General features: G+C 33.2%; 5 protein-coding genes across 7 annotated transcripts; 3 read left to right on the top strand and 2 right to left on the bottom strand.

Moving 5' to 3' along the window:
* The first annotated feature begins 181 nt into the window (after positions 1–181).
* Positions 182–2134, top strand: stas (Stasimon). Of its 2 annotated transcripts, none has more exons than XM_053744107.1 (5): positions 182–531; positions 655–778; positions 864–992; positions 1373–1710; positions 1874–2134. In XM_053744107.1, the coding sequence occupies exons 1-5, from the start codon at positions 360–362 to the stop codon at positions 2041–2043; spliced, it is 933 nt and encodes a 310-aa protein (XP_053600082.1). In that variant the 5' UTR covers positions 182–359; the 3' UTR covers positions 2044–2134. The 2 variants fall into 2 exon arrangements, with proteins under 2 accessions (XP_053600082.1, XP_053600083.1); XM_053744108.1 differs by having other exon boundaries at positions 184–402.
* On the bottom strand, positions 2108–6153 carry LOC128669344 (uncharacterized protein). 2 transcript variants are annotated; one of them, XM_053744106.1, is made up of 5 exons: positions 6130–6153; positions 3108–3227; positions 2810–2976; positions 2416–2675; positions 2108–2244 (listed from the first exon to the last, which is right to left on the bottom strand). In XM_053744106.1, exons 1-5 carry the CDS (start codon positions 6136–6138, stop codon positions 2156–2158), a joined length of 645 nt encoding a protein of 214 aa, XP_053600081.1. In that variant the 5' UTR covers positions 6139–6153; the 3' UTR covers positions 2108–2155. The 2 variants fall into 2 exon arrangements, with proteins under 2 accessions (XP_053600081.1, XP_053600080.1); XM_053744105.2 differs by lacking the exon at positions 6130–6153 and adding an exon at positions 3398–3938 and having other exon boundaries at positions 3108–3256.
* Positions 5168–10709, top strand: LOC128669343 (uncharacterized protein). Its single transcript, XM_053744104.2, has 5 exons — positions 5168–5626; positions 6857–6980; positions 7250–7402; positions 8718–9893; positions 10225–10709. Exons 1-5 carry the CDS (start codon positions 5555–5557, stop codon positions 10572–10574), a joined length of 1875 nt encoding a protein of 624 aa, XP_053600079.1. The 5' UTR covers positions 5168–5554; the 3' UTR covers positions 10575–10709.
* Positions 10710–11284: 575 nt separating this feature from the next.
* LOC128669391 (mucin-3B-like) lies at positions 11285–19000 on the top strand. The gene is made up of 2 exons (XM_053744199.1): positions 11285–11677; positions 11923–19000. Exons 1-2 carry the CDS (start codon positions 11648–11650, stop codon positions 18673–18675), a joined length of 6783 nt encoding a protein of 2260 aa, XP_053600174.1. The 5' UTR covers positions 11285–11647; the 3' UTR covers positions 18676–19000.
* A 13-nt stretch (positions 19001–19013) lies between these two features.
* On the bottom strand, positions 19014–21075 carry LOC128669392 (uncharacterized). Its single transcript, XM_053744200.1, has 2 exons — positions 20708–21075; positions 19014–19830 (listed from the first exon to the last, which is right to left on the bottom strand). The coding sequence occupies exons 1-2, from the start codon at positions 20747–20749 to the stop codon at positions 19126–19128; spliced, it is 747 nt and encodes a 248-aa protein (XP_053600175.1). The 5' UTR covers positions 20750–21075; the 3' UTR covers positions 19014–19125.
* Positions 21076–21965: the final 890 nt, after the last annotated feature.

The following is a 21965-nucleotide window of genomic DNA, read 5'->3' as shown; positions in this document are numbered from 1 at the left end:
TTACTAACATTGATATGGATCCGTGGTTATCTGAAATAAACAATTTTTATTTTTATTTTATTTTATTTATTTTTTTATTTTTAAAAACAAAGTTAACCAATATTTTCGCACATCGCTAGCAAGCAGGTAGGAGGGCAAAGATCTACCTTACCTACTTAAACGAATGCCAATGTCAAAATACTGCTGTCAAAATTGATTTCATTTCCATTCCATTCAAATTCGATATTCTCTGCTACACAATTATTCATGAATTTTATATAAATATTTTAATTTTATTAGTGCAGTTCGTAGACAAATTAGCAATATATATTATATTTATTACCTGTTTACCATTAGTCTGTTTCAAATTAGGTCACAACATGAGCACTACAAATCGTAGAAGAGGCCGTACCGACGGTCAAGGTGACGTCCAGGTCCCTTTAGTTTCCTCCACAACCTGTGCTCCTTACCGAACCATCATACAACCAAGAATAAACAACATAAGAGTTAACTGTGTTGGACTATTCTATCCGCTTCCTGATTCCTTCCAAAGTGAAGTCCTGTTCATTATTTTTGCCTACTCATTGTTATCCATTGTTGTCTGTTGTTTACGTATCGTGTTAACCATGTATGTAATTTCTCATAGGAGTTAAGTTTTATTTTAATTTGTTTCAGAAATAATAACTCCTCAAACCACCAGTATATCAACATCCAAAGCCATATTTTTAGTTGTTTTAATATTTGTAGCATCATTATTGATTTTAGTACTGTTAAGTAAACAATTTCCCAACTTTGAAGAGTAAGTAATTTTTTGTTATTTTTATATTTGGTATCATGGTTATGTCTCTCATAAAAATCATTTTTGTTGTTGTTTATTGTTTCAGCCATGAAAAACAGCATATAAAACTACCCCTGAATCTTGAAGATGCCAAGCATTTAGGTCTTGTGTTAGACCTATATAAGGATAAATATTTTTTTCAAGTATTATCTGGAGTGTGTTTAGTTTATATATTGTATCCTTTTTATATTTTGAATATTGATGTTAAAATTTTAGAAACCATGAATTTTTTGAAACTAATTGCATTCTTGAGTTTGGTTCCTGTAGAATTTCATGATAAAAAACATACCATATGTGAACTCAACTTGGAATATCATTCCAAGTTGAGTTCTACCAGTGCGCCAAATGTCACCAAAATTCAGTTTAATTTTTGTGATTGAGTAACAAACTATACTCACATCCAAACTTTCCCATTTATAATATTAGTGGTATTGTTTAACAATACATACTACTAGCATAAATGAAAAGATACATTTTGGCACATCAAAATGAAGATTATTTTTAAATTGTGATAGCTCCTAAAGAGATCAAAAATTTCCTTGACTAATAATTCAGTTTGCAAACATTTGCAATACCCGGTTCTATATTCCTCAGTATCCTATCTGGGTTCCTGTTCCCTTTTTATTTAGCTTTACTTTTAATTTGTTGCTGCTCGGCAATTGGAGCAAGTTTATGTTTCTTTTTGTCGCATCTCCTTGGGAAAAGGTTGATAGCCCGATTTTATCCTGCTAAGGCCGCACAATGGGCAGCAGTAGTCCAAAGGCACAAGAATAATTTGCTCAATTATATAATATTTTTAAGAGTGACACCATTTTTACCAAACTGGTTTATCAATTTGACGGCACCAGTGATTGGTGTGCCACTAGTGCCATTTGCTTTAGGAACATTTATAGGTAAATATTATAACTTATGTATATAATTATTTCATGGCATTCAAATAAGTTACTAACACTAACAATTCTTTTTTTCACTAGACTATGGAATTAATTACGATAGGACTGTTAAAAAACACACCACAATGGAGAAAAAAGAAAATAAAACAAATTTTTGTTTCAGGTGTTGCCCCACCATCTTTTGTAGCCATTCAAGCAGGTCAGACTTTACATACTCTGACCTCCACTAGTGATGCATGGTCTTGGACATCCATCATTGTTCTGACTGCTTTTGCAGTCATCTCATTAGTGCCAGTATTATTGAAGGATAAGCTTAAACAGAAGTTCGATTAAAAACTGTGTTATTAGATGGGTTTTAGCATATTTAATATATTAAATATAGCATTTATTTATGATAAATAAATTGGTGTTTTGTACATTCCAAGTGTCGTTTTCATCTCCGGTACTAACAATATGAGCCAATGTGTGCCACCATGGTAACATTTCCATTTGAAGGCTGGACTACTGGTCTCCAATACCACCAATTGTACCATACTGAAACATAAATGCTGTTAAAAACATTTTTTCACCCTCTACAGTTACAGAGTATAGGACAGTATGCATGAATAAATTTATTAGATATGTATCTCACAAGAAATAAGGGATCCTAGTGGAACATGTGGGTATTTATCTCTGTAATATTAGTCTGAGAAGTAATATACTTACATAAATAAGATTCCTTTAAATCCACTTTCAGTGTCTTACATTGATGCTTGCATTCCTCAGCTGGTACCAAGTTGATTGTTCTACTCCCACTTAGTATCAGCAAAAAGGAGAAGCTACATTCAGTGTCAGGTATTTTGAATGAGTCTTGGCTGGAGTCTACTATAATAAATCTCTCTGTACTCTGACCAAATTTTGGAACAACTTTTGGTCTAGGAATCACCTGCCTCAAAGCTCTTGCAGTGTTCATAGTATTGAACTTCCTAAAATTGTAATAAAATAATTATATACATATAAAAAAATAATACAAATATATATATATATATATATATATATATATATATATATATATATATTGTTAAGAATAAGTAATAATTCCTTTTATAGAAATACATACCAGATATATAAATTCTTCTCACCATTCTCTAGATGAGTGAACATTTCATCTGGAGTTTCATAGTGCTTATTATTAGTCAGTATTTTTGGTTGTTCGTTATCTACAATATTTCTATTCTTTTCGTAAAATTTCCTGAGAGTAATTACCTCCATGGACTTTTGATCTGTCTGTAATGATTTATTGAAAAGATACAAATGATTTCTCATTTTTTACTACTTGGGGCATTTGTAGATGGCTAGTTAAAGTATGCTTGTTGAAAATATGTTGAGAATAACAACAAATAAAATAAATAGTTTACCTGGTATGTAAATGGTGCATTATGTTGGCGACTGACAGGCTTAGGACTTTGGACTTCCCTCACAGTATTTACTGAGCTGCAAGGCCAACAGTCCATATCCACCACAGTGAAAAATGGATTCTGTATCAGACATGTTTCATGGTAAAATTCTAAAAATAATATTTTGTAAATTGTTATATTATAATTATAATCTATTTACTTGTTAAAAATAATTATATTATTTATACAAATATTTTGTAGGATAAAAGTTAGTTTGAACTAACTGAATTTACTAATAGTGGTTAATATACCTGTTAGAGATGGGAATAGGGATATAATAGGAATTGACAACCGTCTCAACAGTCTCAGACCAGGGTAAATATATTCCTGTAAATTGCATACTATTCCAGTATATATTATTTTATAGTTGTACATAACAGAGACCGTAGTAAGTATTCCTATCAGCAAGAAGATACGTGTATTAATGATTCTACTTCGTCGATGGATTGAAGAGCCATTATCCATATTGATTGATTTCAGAGACTGAAAATAAAGTTCTTGGAATTCTTTTTCTGTCATGCCTTCATCTAGACATTGTTTTCTAAGTCTGGATATGGAATTGCAATATTCTTTCAGAACTTCTTGATTTGCTGTAGCCATTTAAACCATTATACGTAATTCGAGGATAAAATGAATTGTAAAAACACACTTCAAGATTATATTGTTGTAGGACTTTTGCTTATTAATTATTAGAAAAACTAGAAAGTTAAAAGAAAATAAATAAATACGTAAGTATTGACATCATTTTGTTATTTTCCGTGGTTATTTTGCCGCCACGACGTCTTAAATGTTGCCATGGTCCATCATACTTTACCCTTTGTTTTACCTTTTTATTAATCGTTGCAAACTCTGAGTCAGGGTTGCCACAAAATACGGATATACTATTACGAATATATACTGTTTAAATTAATATTATTTTTCATAGGTCATAGCTCTTAATTTAGCTCTCAACGCGTCATATGAAGCGTTGTCCTTTCCCGTAACTTGCAGTGACTCCACGGTGATGTGACTCCCATGCGTGATGTGTTCGAAATTCCATTGTAGGAACTGAGTAAAAAAAGTAGGTCGGCTGTGCAGATATTTTGATTTGTTTTTTCGATGTAATTGAGCCAGGTCATCTTATTCCGAAATAATTAAAACTACAGATTAGAAAATTGACTCGTCGTGCTTTCTGTTATTTGTAGGCAATATTAAAAGGTCAACGTTATGGCGGATAAACATGGAAAAATGCTACTACGGAACCCTTTTTTATGCGGGTTCAACACGCACTTGACCATTTTTTTGTTCTACACACAGAGTTTTCATATGTATTTATTTCATAATAAGTATGTAGTACATTAAGCCAGACTTCTTGGGTTTGCCCCTTCTGGCAGGGCCAAGCGGAAACGACATTTGTTCCCTACGTAACTTGCTGATCGAAGCAAGATTTTGCCGTACCAGCGCAGGCAGCAAGAATGAAGAAGATGAAGACTACCGCGAATGGGCGAATATCTCACGCCTTCAAGCTTCGTGACCCAAACATCCATCAGGGTATTTTTATCCCCGTTTCTAACAACTTTCTTTTGTAACTCTCGCTTGAATACCGGCTACGCTTCACTGTGTTAAATACGGATACATACATGTCTCTCTGGAGTTGAACATTCTATCTCATCAGCGTTTTCCCGGTGTCTTCCTCAGTCATAGACGTCGTTGTCATTTTCGATCTAATGAACTATTAATATTCGAAATAGTTGATAGGTACAATAAATTTGTTGACAAAAACCTTTTGATCCAGATGTGTAGATGTAGGTAATAAATAAATAAAAGTTGCCGAAATGTTAGTGGGATCTAATGTACCTACCAATCCCCTAAGAAAAGTTGGTTTGGCTGCTGGGATACAAATATAAAGTAAACTTTAAAGTATCTAGCAAACTGAAAGTACTTTCAGGCTCGATGTGTCTACACACTCCTCTATGAGGTCACGGCGGGTGACCTCACACACATAGATAAGTATAGTTTATACTTCATTTATTTAGTTCTTACTTGCTCATTTATTTCATCATATTGTAATTACAGAAACATAAACAAATGGTTGCAAGGGAAAAATATGGTCATTTTGCTAAAATACGTATTCGATTCACTCGTAGAATTCTGCTCTTTCGCTGAGACGATAAGATAAGACAAAGTAGCTACTTACGCGTTGGCTTGGGTACTTCTGATAACGCAGTCGAAGTAACAAGCCCTGACAATAAGTGACGACATGCTCTCTTGGACAAGTGTCTAAATTAGAACAGGGTTACAGGGTTAGGTACTGTGATAGTGTTAAAATGACTAACGTTTTGTCAATGAACATTCGGAGAAACTAGTGATTAGCAAGATAATAATGATGTGTCTCACTTCTGGAAAATGCAGGAAGAGGCTGGTTTAAAATGGAAATCCACAGACTGTCAGAGGGGTCGACTTGGAATTGGCCTCTGCTTGGATCCGTTGTTGTTCTCAATGTGCGTATTATCGTGGCGTATTTCTAACATTGATCTTTTATTTTTATTAGAAATCACATAGGTATAGGTACCTACGTGAAGTTATAAAATTGAGCGGCAACGTAACAGATATGGTCAAGTGGTCAAGACCACCCAAATAGAGACCTTTCATATTAAGGCGAAGTTGTTACTAACTGTAATCTACCTCCTAATTGAATTTTAAAAATTTAGTTGGTTTAGCCTGCTATAGAACATGTCAACTCTGAAAGAACATAAAATACCTGCTGTAGGGAAATTAATTACTATTAAATACGTTTTGACATCAACTTTTATATTTGTATCTTACCAAATTACATGTGTAGGTATGTGTTGATGACGTCAAAGCCTTGATAAAATTGCTGTCCATTACAACAGTTGCGTCGAAGACAATGACATTGTTCCAATGCATCAAGATAGACCATAGGGCTTCCGCGTTTATTATGATATAAGTGTAAAGGATAATGGAGAGACCCTTTTAAACCAACCTGAAACATGTATACTGGAGACGCGATTAATTTGATTCGGAAAGAGTTCCGATGTTGTATAATGTGAACAAAAATCAAACCACGGGTCTGGTGGTTTCTTTTGCGTGACAGTGCATTAACGTCGAATCGAAAATATGATACGAATTTGAGGATATGATATAGAAGGTCCTCGAAGCACCTTAACTATTACGAACAAGTATTTCTTCTTCATAGTTCAGACAAACATAGAATAGCACAAATCACGCGGCTCCACTTATCTTCCCGATAAAATAAATCTTTAAATAAATCAATAAGTGCATCGATCGGCAATTACGACGTAACTGACGTTATATCATTTCCTATACATACATACATAATAATCTTGTTTTCATGTGCAAGTATGCATTATATTTTAATGAATGATAATATAAACTATCAACATCACACTTTTATTTAGGTATATGAGATTAATGATAATGCAAATATTACTACTGCGGTCACAAGGATTTAATTACGTCAATTTATGCTAAAAGAAATACAGGGGGAATGAGAGGCGACGAATGGGGGATTGGTTTATTTGGGCAGACATTTACGATTGGACCTTTTGATATAAAAACCTAAATTCAAAACAATCCTGTTAACTGCATTCGATTCTACTTATGATCGTCATCGTTCAGTGGATTTGTTGTTAGCAAGTCGATTATTTGTAAATATAAATATTTTTTGTTCACAATTGAAACTTTTTCAGGTATGCGTACCGAGTCTGGTCTTAGCTTATGGAGTGTTCCTGGTGAATTCCTTAGACCTGGGAGTTCCGCTATGGCTTGGACTATCCACCCCTGCCATCTTCATATTCTCGTACAGCCTAACACGTAAGGTTTATATATTTTCATTATTAATTTCAAAAGCTTTTAATATTTCTACTGCAATATCAACACTAAATTAATCTTCACTTTAATTTTCTTGGAACGTTTCTTGGATGTTCAAGTTTCAGATTGTTATTGGTTAGAATTGTGGCCTATGACTTTTATCATATTGCACGATGATTCATTTCTCATTGCAGCTATAAATACCTATAGATTAGCAGTTATCAAGTATTAACTAGGTACTCTCTTATTAATTCCTGGGGCGTTACTTCCAGAATGTTGGTGTCGCGACGCCGCAGACTCGTGGGGCGGCCCCGTGGGGTACAGGGTGATGGCGAGCCTGGGCCTGCTCCTTGTGGTGACCAGCCTCCTGTTGTGCGCCTTCCTGCCCTATCACCTGCAGCCGTATATCTACGGAGTCTTAGGAGGTGATTATTTTGTCTGCCACTAAATGACACTATCTCTGCGTACAGGAATAGACTGTTCGCGGTGTCATTGCGAAAAAACAAATGTTCTGAATCAACCGCTTATCTTTCTTCAGAGGAATGCTCTGAAATCAACGTTCAAAATTCGCATACTAGGTACTTACTTCTTGACATGTATTAGCTTGAAGTAGTTTATAGTTTTCTACAATTGTCGCATTGGTGTAAACTTGAATTGATTTTAAAGATAGTAATCAATACATTACATATAATAAAATTGAAGAAATGCCAAATTTGTACATTGGATATTTTTTTAAAATTCTTCATGGAATATATTTAGTTACTGATATAGATGACGAAAATATAGTTTTGGAAATTTTTGTCTGTCTGTCTATCTCAACGCACATAACTCGAAACCTTCTGGACCGATTAGCTTGAAATTTGGTACTACATACCAACCTTATACACAGGTAGGTACCTTATATACAGGGTTAACATATTAGATACTCATCTATTCATCCCGGTAAATGGTCAGGTTCCCGTGGGATAATTGAAAAACTAATTATGAATAAAAAATGCCTCAGAATCCCGGGTTAACATCTTATAGACATTTCATCTCGGAAAATGAGGAGGACAATCCACGGAGCCGATTTACTTTAAATTTTTGTAGAAAGGTGTAAACAGAATATAAACAAATTGTTTTTATCGATTTAAGTCTGATATAGATATAATGGGCGCAGTATGTATCAATATATATAGTATAAAACTCTTGACTGACTGACTGACAGACAACGTACACCCGAAACTGCTAGGCGGGAAGCTGAAATTTGGCATGTAGGTGAGTGTAGGTGAGCACTAAGAAATAATTTTTGGAAATTCTACTCCGAAGGGGGTGAATGTTTGTATGAAAATAATGTTGAAAAGACGATTTAATTCATCCAAATATATTGGTCCTAGAAATAAGTTTGGGCTTTGCTAAACACATTAATCACAAAAAATATAATATATACTTACTGTCAGAAGTAATTCTGGGTGAATTTCACGAGCGTTTTGAACGCCGCCGTGGGCTATCATTAGTGTTTATTAAAGTAAAGTACTGGTACAATGTTAATTTTATAAATGTTAAAATATTCTTTATTGAAAAAAATATACGACATTAATGAAACGCTACACGCCGCGTTCAAACAGTCGTGAATTTTTTCCTTCTACGCTAGTTAGCAGGTAAACAGCTAGTAAAAATAAAACATAATAAACTTACGCATCAGTCTATAAACTTACGCATCCTTCATTAAATTTGTTAAGAAGTTATATTTTTTCCTAGGTTGTGGATCATCTCTAATATCTGCCCAAGTAGACGCAGTAGTATTTGAGACATACGACACCAGGCTTGCATTGGTTCGAGGAATATGCTTTGGTGCTCAAGCAGTCGGACAGTCAATATTCCCACACATAATAACAGCCTTCATGAATTGCTATGGATATCCCTTTTCATTCATAGTTTTGAGTGGAGTTATGCTGCAAACATTGCCCGCAATTTTATTTTTAAAAATAGACGAGAGTATTAAAAGGCCAGTCCCCTTATCACGATATACCGATAAAACATATGCTATTTTCAATAATGAAGTTATGAAAGGTTATACAAACGAATTACAACTTCATGATTTGAACAAGAAGTGTTGGAAAAGTCCACAGGACGATAATGTCCATCGGGAAGAGCTGCTCGATGATGTACAGTATGACAACGATGTTAATGTTACAATAACACCACCTCCTAGTCCCGAAGAGAAAAGGAGAAATATATTTGGAGTTGAAATACTTCCCGAGATACCAGAGGAAAGTGAAGACAGCGATGAGTCTGATGCCGATGATGCAAGCACAAACGCCAACAAGAGTAAAAAACAATTTAGCAACGCTTTAAAAAGACTGAGTACTTTAGGAGATAGCTTTGATGAATACATAACAAAACAAATTAGACGAGACTCACAAACAGATCGAGATAGTGAAAGTAGAGAATACACAGAAGTTGAAGTGACTTACGACACAGTTTCTCCAGTGACTGATATCCAACGGGAGAAGATATTCAACTCATTCAGTTTCAGATGTCAATCTGCTTATGCTAGTTTCAAGAGACGAATGAGAATGCCCTCCTATAGAGTATACAGGCTGAAGAGAAGACTGCTCTTCATGATGTACAGTATCAACGATACATTTGTCAAACCGCTGAGTAGATCTCTATCGTGTTGGAGGTTTTATCCCGCTTTGTTACTCTGCTTCTCCAAATTAAGTTTGACAGCGATAACATTAGTGTTGTTACCAGTTATTGCAAGTCAAGTGAAACCAAAGATTTCTTCAACTGAAGCAAATTTTATGTTCTCTCTACATGGATTTACATGGATGTGTATTTTATTAAGCACGCCTTGGCTCGCCCAGACACCGAAAAGAAATTTTAAATATGTTACTTTGATTGGCTTACTTATATCCACAGTAGCTTGTTTTGGTAAGTTAGTTTTACTTGTTGCTTTTTTGTTTTTATTAAGTACTCTCAATGGAAATTTTTTGTATGCAATACTGCAATTCTGATAAGTAATTTCTTATTATTCTGCTCATGTTTATAATCGTATAATTAAGATAACTCGTAATAATGCACAGGTGTAAATTAATTGGCCTAATTTAACTTGTCATCTCGCTCCGAGGTTAAAACTTGCAATCTAATGTAATCTTAAAGATAATTATTTATTCGTAGCTAAAAGATCAATGGCACTAATGCCTAAAACTTCTAATGCCTTTTATAAAGATTATTATTTAAATAATCATTTTATTCTTTTCAGTGTTGTCAATCGCCACAAACCACGACTTGTTTTCAATCGGCTGCGTGGTGGGTGGACTTGGTTACGGAGCGCTCACCTCCTGCTGGGAGACCGCGGTGCAGGACTTCGTAGGCCTCCGGAAGTGGCCGAAGTTCCACAGCGCCTTGGAAACGTTATCGGGCACACTACTTTTTGTGTTTTGGGTGGGGCTCTCTTTCGTGGTAGACCAAGACGGTGGAGTCCAATATGCTATGTTTATTCAGAGTTCTATACTCGCTGGAATAACTTTAGTTTGGGTGATATTAGCGGCAGTATCTTTGTACTTTACAAAAGTGAGATCTCTTCGGTTTGGGCGACGTTGGAAGTTTTGATATCGTTGACGACTTAAATTTTAATGGGTCAATAAAGGACGGTGTATATTTCTAGAGACTTTTATACATACTTACTATAGTGTAATTTTAATATAAGATACTTTATTAATAAATGTTATACTCATTATAGTGCTACGGACAAATTTTTATTTCAAATTCCCCTTTATATTTCACATAGTTACTGAAAACATAGTGTTGTCACCCTACTTTTAGTAATGGTGATGATATTTAAAGAAGTTAAAAAGGGCTAGATGGAGCACAATTTAAAAAGAAAAGATTTGTTGTAAAAAAAGATTAAAAAGACTAAGTACTTGTGTGTGTACAAATGATATCAATTATGTATCTATTTTTTAGCTAGAATCAGAATAACATTTTTGAAAATTTAAACTGAATTATATTTAAAAAAAATGAGACAAATCGCGTAAGTTGATGTTAACATGACAGATTTCAGATTTTGATGCAATATATTTAAAAAAAATGAAAAAGGCTAAACAACGAAAACAACGAAAAAATCCCAAACAAACCCAACTCCTAAATAACTAAACGAGTTCACAGTCACCAACAGTAAAAAATGCTAGAACTTGCACCAAAAGGGGTAAAGTAGCAACACTGACTGAAAAAATGAAGGTTAGATCTTAAACAGAACCACAACCTTCACAAATATCGAATAAATATTTGTCTAAGTTTTACTACATTTATGATAATAACTTTTTGACGTCGAATCAACTAATTACAGCATTCGGCCTCCTTCCAAGATTTTTAGAAATATTTGGAGCAAAGACCTAACTTTGCATTGAATAAATAGTGGAAAGTATTTATAAGATTAGACACTAAAAGATAATAGAGAGAAGAGGAAATAATATGACGAACTTTATTTGTTTTTTGCCAGTCTTTCAAGTACTGTGTAATGTAACGTAACTCCTATACTAACATTATTACGCGGTGATACAACCTATCTACATACTTCGTAATTGAGATTCTATTTTGTTTAAAACAGTATAAGATAAAAAACAATTCAGTGTAGAAGTGTGGTTCGAGATGTGAGTGGAGATAACAAAGCAGGAACTAACGAAATGAACGACCTACGTGGATTACTGTTGCTGGTAAGACTCACTATCTGTTTACGAAACATATTGTTATTATACAACAATAAAAAATGTTTTGATGTATTAATACCTATATCCTCATTATCTAGCAATTTAAACGCTATATCTATTTTTGAAATATATTTAATTAATATGAAAATATGTTAATTAAGTATTTTAAAAATAATTAGTAATTTAATTGATGGAAAATGAGGACACAGGTAATAAACAAACCAAAATTTAACTTGTACATATTTTTTTAGATATTCTTCGGAATACCGCTGATAGCAACTACGAACCTCGAATGCCGAACAAATTTTATATGTGCTGATGAGACGCATTTCTATATTTGTTTAGATTTTGGTGATGGAAAATTAATAGCAATGGACACTGTGGTTTTCCCATGCCCGCCGCGTATGGTTTGCGATGAAACGAATATAAATGAGTGCCATATACCAATTATTCCAACTACGACGCAGATAAATACATTAGCTACTATTAGCGAAAAAATCAGCACGATTCCGCCAGAAATAACGACTTATATTACAACAGCTTATGAGAAAAATAGTGCCATTTATGCAGAAAGTACGACAGAAAGCAGTTTAAGCACTCTCACAACTGTATCGATAGATAAACCCCCACAAATATCAACGACAACTCAGTATAATGACAGAAAGTCAAACGATGTTGTATATACAATCGACACTAGTCCTACAACAGAATTACCACATGGAAATAAAAATAATTCTAATGATATTCTAAATGAAAGGGCCGATACCACACAAACAATTATGTTAACGATAACTCATCAATACGATTCTACAAACTTTGTTGATGATGTTGTGAATACCGGTACCAGTACAATTGAAGATAGTGAATCACACATCAGCGCGACACAGCAGTCTGATTATGTAAGTGCGACGGGCTCTAGTGCTATTGAAGAAAATGAACATACATATAAATTTAATGAAATTGCATTTCTAAATGTAACAACTTCTGTACCAATAAAGAAAAGTGCCTTTTTAAGTCCTTACGTTTTAAACTTTACAAAATTACATGATTCTATGGATAAAATAAACGCAAAGACTGAAGAAGATGACTTAGGTATTAGTAATAAAATTGCATTTACTTCAGAAGTAACAGCTTCTATGTCTACAAAATCTAACAATTCCAATAAAACAATAGGCGAAAGTATGATTACTTATCAAAATAGCAAACGTAATACTACGAATGAACCAAATGTAAAAAGCAACACACTAACCGAGTCAAATGTATTTATTACAACTCATACGATTGAATCTATGAAGTCAGATAATATTAAAAATGAAGCAAGCATTGAAGAAATAGAACAAAAACATAAAGTTGAAGCTATTACTATTTCAACCTCTGATTTTTTGCCTGATATCATGCTCAATTCTACACAGCACGATATTATCAACAAAACGGAAATAAGAAAGACTATTAAAAATAAACGAATCGATAAAAGTAATAATACTGATGTTCCGTATGTAACTGATCCGTATACAGAAACTACTTTTTCAATGACTACTTATGTTTTTGATTCTGTATATACAGGCGAGTCTATAAATAAAACGTATGTAGGCATTAATAAAAGAAATAAGCAATCAGATAAAAATACGATCGTTGTTTCGAGTATAATAGCAGCAACTGAATCAATACCAGTTCATCTTCTTGATTCTGCACAGCAGAACAGTAATTTGTCTAGTAATATAGACACAAATAAGAATATTAAGAGTACGAGAAGTGATATAAGTAATTTTACTGTTCTTCCATATATAGCGATTGACTCCTCTACAGAAACAATACAGAATCATGCCCCTGTAAATAAAACGAACGTAGTTAATGCTGTAGATAAACAAATATTTTCAAGTACAGGTGCAACTGAATTAATATCTGTTCACCTTAATGGTGCACAACAGGACCATAATTCTGACGTCATAATGAACGCAAATGATACTATTAAAAATAAGCAAATGGACGAAAGAAATGCTAATAAAGTTGTATATGATAAAACGACTGATTTGCCCAAAGACACAAATGAATTATTAACTTCACCAAGTTTTACATTTTTAAAGTTAGATAATCTTGAAAATAAAATGAACATAAGTACGACTGCAGAAAGTAGGCAATTTAATACACTTGCTGTGTCAAGTATATCTCATAATGTGCCTGATTTTACTTTCAATTATTCAAAGACCTACGCTAGTGCTAATACAATGGAAACGAGTACGACGACAAGTATACCAAATGACACGTCTTTTAAGACTACTTATAGTTTTTTTTCCACAAAAAACCCTGAAAATATGATAGACAAAATCATAACTGACAAAGACAAACCAACTTTTCACACTTTATTAAATTTAAACATACCGACAACTATAACAACAATTTCCCAATTTGATGATGCAATAGACAGACACGAAGAAAATAAATATATAGCTACAACAGCTTTTGCACAGTCATTCAACGATACATCTACAGAAAAAATATATTTAGCGGCTTATCGTCCTGAAATTAAACCAATATTTTATCCCATCCATATAAATGACACGAGTACAATCGAACAAAATATAAGTGAAGATTCAAGAATGATTTCGAAGACAACGACTAATGTTCTAATACAAAATGATTCGGCTCATGCTTCAAATCCAGCTGTTGGTGAATTAATAACAAGAACAACAGCGATAAGAAATTCCACAACAAAATTTCTTGATATTATTGATAAAACAACCTTAAGTAATTATGTAAACAACACACGTTTAAAGGGGAAAGAAAATTTTACATTGGCAAATACGTTTACGACAACAGAGAGAAACGAGTTGGCTGTTGCTAATTTCAGCGAAATTACAAAGTTAAGTAATCCTGACATGACAGCTGTACTAACGACCGGGAAAATTCTGCTAAAAGATAATAATACCGAACCAATTCATAAACTTTTCACTGACAACTCAACGACTTTCTATAAACCTGCCAATGCGATTAATGTTGTTAATGAAGAAAATTTATTCACAGATATGCCGATTACTTCTAAAACAACAAACGATATATCAACTACAAATTATAATTTTGAAAAGTTACATACTGCTGAAACCATACACGAAGATGAATATAATATAGAGACTTTTTCCAAAGCAACTACTGAAACATCATTAGAAACAATTGTTGTAACAAGTAAATACGTCGATAACTCTATGAAGATTTACGAATCTACTAAACTAACAGATATGATTTGGGTTGATAGTTCACTAGAAAAATATGTGCACTACTCAACTCCACATATTGAATCAAGCGACTCTCTAAAGACAGTGTATGAAAGTACAACTAAAGAATATGATGAAATACAAAGAAAAGACACAACCGTATTTTTGAAGTCATCAACCAATGCTGCGAAGAAAACGATTTCGGACCGTTTTATTTCAACAGAGTTTGAAAACATTGATTACACGACAGAAACAATTAAGGGAGAAAACGTAGAAACAAACTCAATCGGTACAACTGTTGACTTAACAGCAAACATGGCATTTCAGCCACATCAATTATATAACTCTACAAAGATATATAATACTATACACAAGATTAATGCAAGAGAAGAAAACGTAGATTTTAGAGAAAATATTCCAAATACTACACCAAATGTAATAACTGAAAAAAAGGAAATTAATACAAAATCACACACAAGTACTATGAGTGATAGAATATTAGAAACGACCAGTGATTACATTTCCACGGATATATTTTTATTAAATAATACTACTTCAATTAAAATAAGTACATTAAAAGATAATAATGATTTGAAACTTCTCAAATCTAAGAAAATGTCAACAGAAACAGTTTTTTCTATAGATAAAATTAATCTAGATCATGATACATTGCGAGTTCTTATTAATATAAATGATAAAACGAGTAACAATAGCAATATTGCAACGGGTAATAGTGCAAACAAGTATTTTGCCAATAACATTCCACCCAATAATAGCTCTAAAAATGATGATACAACGACTATATTTGATTCACTTGAAAGGAACAAATATAAAAAATCGGTTGTTTTAAACAACTCTTCATCACCGATTATTTCAGACAATATTTTCAGACAAATACTTTCCGAAACAGATTTGATAAGTAACGAAACTATAACATTTGAACCATTTTTAACAAAAAATAACGAAAATATAAATATGAAAAATACGTTCAAAATCAAAGCGAGATTTTCACATGAAAATAATTCTTTGGTACTAAATACTACTACTATTCCAAATTCTAAAATTAAGATTATTTCTACAGTTCCAAACAAATTTGTTGAAAATTCATTACACATAACTAATTTAACAACAAGTCAGATGGGAAGTACAAAGCCAGATTTTATAGCTATCATTACTGATTTACCTTCAACTGAAAATATTAAAAAATATATACCAAACTCCGAGCTTTTACACACAAGCAATACGACATATAGCGGCATTAAAATTGTTACCAGTGACACTGAAAATAATTTGAATAAAATAACAACTATGGCAAATAAAAATGCTGAAACCAAAAATAATACATCTGTATATATTTATGACTATATTGATAATCCCCTTAAAGAACAGCCACTTCAATATACACAACCAATAGAATACGCCACCGTGTCAAGTTCAACATCTCCGTCTGAAGATACAAATATGTTAAATTCGATCATCAATACTACGAAAATAGTAAAAAATATTCATGGAAAATATGGAGAAAAGCAAACACAAAACTTATCACCAGCTCTGAAAAATACTTTTAGTGACATTGAATCAAAACAATATGTTATTGAGGAAACTTTTCCAACAAAAAATGTTCAGTATTCTACTGAGAATGTACATTACACAAATGTTGAAACCAAAAATAATGCATCTGAATATATTTATGGCTATATTGATAATCCTCTTAAGGCACAGACGCTTAAATATACACAACCAATAAAATACGCCACTGTGTCAAGTTCAACATCTCTGACTGAAGATACAAATATGTTAAACTCGATCACCAATACTACGGACCAAGTGAAAGATATTCATGACAAATATAAAGAAAAGGAAACACAAAACTTATCATCAGCTCTGAAAAATACTTTTAGCGACCTTGATCCAAAACAATATGTTGCTGAGGCGACTTTTTCAATAAATAATGTTCAGTCTTCTACTGAAAATGTACATTCTATAAATAGCCAAGTCAGTGCAGTTGAATCAATTGTAACAGGGACTAATACAAAAACCAAGACTGTGAACCATATAAGTTTACCCAAGATAATTAGCAAAGAAACAGGACCACATAGCAAAATTACTACTACCCCTGTTCTTGTGTTATTAACAAGCAAGAAAATCAATATAAACTCCAATGTTTTAAAAACATTACAAGAATCCAATGCGGTACCCACTGATTATCCTATCAAGGGCACGCCATCAATCATTTCGTTTAATAGCTTTATACCTAAAACTGACAAATTTGCAATTGTAAGTACCGAGGCACCGCGATCAAACAAAAACATAAGTGAATTCGAGTGTGTCACCGAAGGGAGATTTAGTGACACTATACATGGTAATAATTATTATATATGCGCAAGAAATAACGACACTTTTATAAGATTGAAGTTTAGCTGTCAAAATGGTTACCACGTAAATAAATCAACAGTAAAGTGTGAACTAAACGAAGCGAATTCTACAATAGAAACCGTTTACAGAAAAAATATAACTGATACACAAACGAGTCATGGTACTGCAGCTATTCAAGAGTATAACATATCAGAGGGCAATGTTTTATTGCCGAAATTAGTTGTTGGAATGAAAGAATTGCTAACAGTTGAAATTAGCACAGAAATTAATAAAGAATCTGAAGATGAAGATGACACGGAAGCCGATGATACAGAAGAAAAATCTTCTATCAGCTCAAATAAAAATGTACAATCAAAAACTGCACAAATGGAACCTTTGCCGGCTCATCTGCCAAATCAACAGGAAATATCGAATGTAGAAATTTTTGCAAACAACAGGAACACGGAAATTAAGCACGATATGTCAATAATAGTAAATACTGAAGCAATACAATCAAGCACAATTTCAAAGACATCGAAAGAAATGCCCATAAAATCGGTTGGAAATTTACATGAACCAAAATTGGTGGGTTCAAAATTGAACATTACAACAATCGCAAAAAGTCCTCGAATACCTAGTCTATCAACAACAAATAAATATATAACAAGGACCACAACAACCGTAAAACCCAGTGTTAATTGCAAGTCATCATCAGGCAGTGCATCAACTATACGAAACCAAGTCACTACCATGAAGGTAGAAACTACTACATCTAACACACAAAAAGATACAAATTTTGTATGTCGTAGTAAAAAAAATGGAAAGTATGCAGAGAATACTGATTGCAGAAAGTTTTATATATGCGCAGGCAAAGACTACCCTATTGTATCTGAATGTCCTATTGGCACAGTTTTTAGCGACCTCAGAAAACAATGTACTAAAAACTTGTCACATTGCATTAGAAATAATGAATTTCAATGTCCTAGTGAAGGAAGATTTCACGATATCTTTGTAACTATTTATTACTACATATGTGTTAAAGACATTAATCATCATTTTATAAGATTTAAGTTACGTTGTCAGAATGGTTATCATGTAAATGAATTTACTTTGAAATGTGAATTAAACAAAGATAACTCTGAAAAACCATCAGTTTCTCAAAGCAGTGGAGAAAGTAGTGAAAAAAGTGAGTTAGAAATAAAAAGTGAACAGAAAAGATCCACGGAAAGGCATCGAAGCGAAAGTAAAGAAAACAATATTTTCAAATGTGAGGAAAAAGGAAAATTTCCTGATCCAGATAACTGTAGAAACTACTATGTATGTTCAAAAAAACACAAACGGTTTCGACAAAAAAGAAAACGATGTAAAAAGAATGAAGTGTTTCATAAAGATAGATATAGGTGCGTCAGTGCAGACTCACATAAATGTGATTATGATTAAATGTAAATTTAGTATCAGTAATTGAAGGGAAGTGTCTTGCAAGTTGTTATTCAGTGTGTGCCATTATGACCAGTGTCGTCAAAACCTCCAAAACTAGGGCTTCGGGTCTACAGTTTAGCCTCATTGTTTATAAAAAGCTAAAGCATGTATGTTTCTTTCGTTCTATCGATGCCAAATTTTGTAAAGTGACAAAACATACTTAAGCTTAAAGTATGCTTTATCTTTTTTATTTAAGAATAAAAGGGTTAAATGTATAAAGTAAATTATATCATAATTTGTATAGTAAGTATAATTTTGTACTTGTAAATTTATATTTATTTCGAAATAAAAAAATAAAATCCATGCAGTCTTTTATTCACAAATACCGCTTTAAAAACTAACAATATCAAACTGGTTAATGGTTAAACTATTATAACACCTACTCAGTCTTAATGTATCGTACTTATATATTTACTTTCTTGGTTTTCTATATGCCACTCCGTAAGTTTGTGAGAATTGGTCGCTATCATCTCTCTCTAGCGTGATACAAAATTTGCTGGAGAATATGGTACATCTCACGTTAGTTTCTCCTCTGATCGGCCTTGGCGGGCAGAAGTACGCCGCGCGTACCGGTCCATTGGCATCTGTTACACTGAACTTGTAGTTCTTGCATTCTAGAGGTCTAGGCCGCTGAGGTGCGTTCCTGTGCGGGTCACTGTCAATCCTACGATTTTCTTCTACGAACAAGTCTAGGGGTGGTTTTGTCACATTCTCTATGGGACATTTGTATTCACTTGGAGCGGAACAAGTACGAGTGTACCCGTTAAATATAGTACTACCGGTGCACTTGAATTTTATTCCTTGAAATCTGTTTTTGTTGGGTATGCACAGAATGTAGCCTTTACACCCTGGGACGTTAGGATCAGCAATCCTCTCGTTTTTGTGACAGCGGATATTTTTTGTTAGGGAATGATCCATGTAGTTGTGAGTGCTTTCGCAGACTTCACTGGAATCTTCATTGCACCTCGAGTTGGGCGGACACAGGAACGCGGGACCGAGAAGGTTCTCGCCCTCACAGATCCGCAGCTTGCTGGCGCCTTCGCATACGAAACCATACGGACCACAGTCAAAATTCTTCGTACCGAAAGCGGCGATGGAACAACATTGGATGATTACCTTAAACAATGATTACATCAATACATATAATAAAACAGTAGAAAAAAATAATTGTACATTGAATATATTTAGATAAAAACAAAATTAGGGAATATAGTCATAGTAACAGAGTAAGAATTTGAAAATAAAACTGTCTGTATATCTGTCTGTTTGGACACGCTAGTCTTTTTTGTTATATAGCTATTAAGCCTGGGCAACATATAGGGCAAATAATTACGAAAACTGGAACAACAGATGGAGAACAATAATGGTACAGCTAAATTACAGGAAATATAGAAATGATAAAAATCGACGATCTGGAACACCTGAAGAAGAGTCATAATGGCCAGCTAAACCATAGGAAATATATATTTCAGTCGTATGAGCATCTCTTTTATAGGTATCATTATGTTTGTACAGTCAAAATTCTCTAATAATTTTGATTCCTTACCAAACATTGTTCGGCCACGCGAACGAAGTCGCGGGCATCAGCTAGTCATAAATAAAACAAAGTGGATAATGGAGCTGCTACTTACTAATTAGTAACACAAAATACTTAGTTGTATAGTCTTATGTTGATTTTTTATCTTTGACTAACGCTTTGGAAAACCAGGTTACTTATATATTTTCTGAAGATAGCGAATGGATTCATGTCATAGTGATGCGAGAACAAATACGTCTGATTCAATGGCCTAAAAGATTTTAATGAGAGTGAAAACAAGCACTTTAAAATTAAAATCATAATTTGGTGGTTTTATTCACTAAAAATTATTCGCGAATAAGTAAATGAATATGAATTGAATATAGACTTTTAGAAGTAAATACCTACACATGCAATACAGCGTTCAGAAAGGACTTGCCAAATCGAAATAAATTAAATATCAAATCAAAAACTCACCAAAAAACCTGTATAGTTGTGAAGAACTGATTTCAGCACCATCTTTTCACCGCACGCGTAGTTCCCAAGGTTATATTATATGTTTATCACTCTCACCGAAGGTTGACCGCAAGGCAACTAAAGATGAACTAACGGCGAAAATCACCGCCACTTCACTTCGAGACCAATTATCATTTTTAACACCTCGAGTAGTATGTGGGGAAATGAGTCCATGTCACTGGTTCAATATGTCATCTCTTTGTCAAGAGGAATCTTCCAACAATTGCTAGGTATTTGTTTTTGTAACACGCATGGATGAGCAAGAACAGTTAGCATATGAAGTCGTATGAGAGTGTGACCTAAGACGGAATTTGCCAAATAATTTCTAACTCGAGTTACTTTCAGAGTTGCTTTCACTGTCTCCTGCAAACAATGGTATGTTTGTTATCAAGGACAGTGTTACGGAATATAATAAAGTATTGATTTGAAAAAATATGATCGGTATTACATTTTTTTGTATTCAGATATTTGAAATTTACTTGTCATGTTTAAGTAGGGAGAAGGGATAGCTTCAGGCAATAATAACGAGAGATTGTTTTAATTAATAATATTTCTTATGAAGTTTGTTATATAAAAATACTACTTTAATAATAATAATTAGTAATAGTTATTTATTTAATTAATTAATAAGCTGTGATCTAGACATATTAAGGCTGTAGACGACTGAAACCGAAAGACGTCTAATAGGTGAAAGTAATTCACAATATGACTTGAATTGTGAAGAAAGTTATTTATCCTCTTTATTATTACGGCCGACTTCGCTATTTTCTTAAACTTGATGCTTTCTTAGTTGATATAAATGGTGGAAGGGGAACTGAATGAAAAATGTTTGAATCGGTCAGGGTTATACTATATAATTCATTCTTATACTATTTTTAGTACCTACATACATATATTAGATAGTTTCCTACATATCAACGTATTATAAGTACTTTTTCTTTAGTTTATAACGAAAGCGAAAGTATAAACGGATCTGCTAAAATATATTATATCACACGAATAAAAAAATGCATGCATTCCTTCATATCTCTTAATTACTTCTTCTGTTTTTATCACTCACAAATAACATAATATACTTACTTATTGTTTTGTGACTTTATGTTTATTATTAGTTGACAAATACAATAAAAACGTAACTTATTTCATAGTTACTACAAATACTGGGAGTTAGGATCAATGTTTGTAACTCTTGTATTAAAAACCACGTTACGGATTCTGA

This window comes from Plodia interpunctella, chromosome 4, assembly GCF_027563975.2.
Source record: "Plodia interpunctella isolate USDA-ARS_2022_Savannah chromosome 4, ilPloInte3.2, whole genome shotgun sequence".
In the NCBI taxonomy this organism is placed as follows: domain Eukaryota; kingdom Metazoa; phylum Arthropoda; class Insecta; order Lepidoptera; family Pyralidae; genus Plodia; species Plodia interpunctella.
The sequence above is the reverse complement of the archived record's forward strand: the minus strand, read 5'-3'. Positions and strand labels throughout refer to the sequence as shown.

Coding starts and splice junctions, on each gene's coding strand:
- LOC128669344 (XM_053744105.2), bottom strand. CDS start 3,746: ATGGCTACAGCAAATCAAGAAGTTCTGAAAGAATATTGCAATTCCATA. Junction 3,257..3,397: donor CCTATTCCCATCTCTAACAG/GTATATTAACCA, acceptor TATTATTTTTAG/AATTTTACCATGAAACATGT. Junction 2,977..3,107: donor ATGCACCATTTACATACCAG/GTAAACTATTTA, acceptor AAATCATTACAG/ACAGATCAAAAGTCCATGGA.
- LOC128669343 (XM_053744104.2), top strand. CDS start 5,555: ATGGAAATCCACAGACTGTCAGAGGGGTCGACTTGGAATTGGCCTCTG. Junction 5,627..6,856: donor GATCCGTTGTTGTTCTCAAT/GTGCGTATTATC, acceptor AAACTTTTTCAG/GTATGCGTACCGAGTCTGGT. Junction 9,894..10,224: donor ATCCACAGTAGCTTGTTTTG/GTAAGTTAGTTT, acceptor TATTCTTTTCAG/TGTTGTCAATCGCCACAAAC.
- LOC128669391 (XM_053744199.1), top strand. CDS start 11,648: ATGAACGACCTACGTGGATTACTGTTGCTG. Junction 11,678..11,922: donor TACGTGGATTACTGTTGCTG/GTAAGACTCACT, acceptor ATATTTTTTTAG/ATATTCTTCGGAATACCGCT.
- LOC128669392 (XM_053744200.1), bottom strand. CDS start 20,749: ATGGTGCTGAAATCAGTTCTTCACAACTATACAGGTTTTTTG. Junction 19,831..20,707: donor ACAACTATACAGGTTTTTTG/GTGAGTTTTTGA, acceptor TCATTGTTTAAG/GTAATCATCCAATGTTGTTC.
- stas (XM_053744107.1), top strand. CDS start 360: ATGAGCACTACAAATCGTAGAAGAGGCCGTACCGACGGTCAAGGTGAC. Junction 779..863: donor CAATTTCCCAACTTTGAAGA/GTAAGTAATTTT, acceptor TTATTGTTTCAG/CCATGAAAAACAGCATATAA. Junction 993..1,372: donor GTGTGTTTAGTTTATATATT/GTATCCTTTTTA, acceptor CTAATAATTCAG/TTTGCAAACATTTGCAATAC.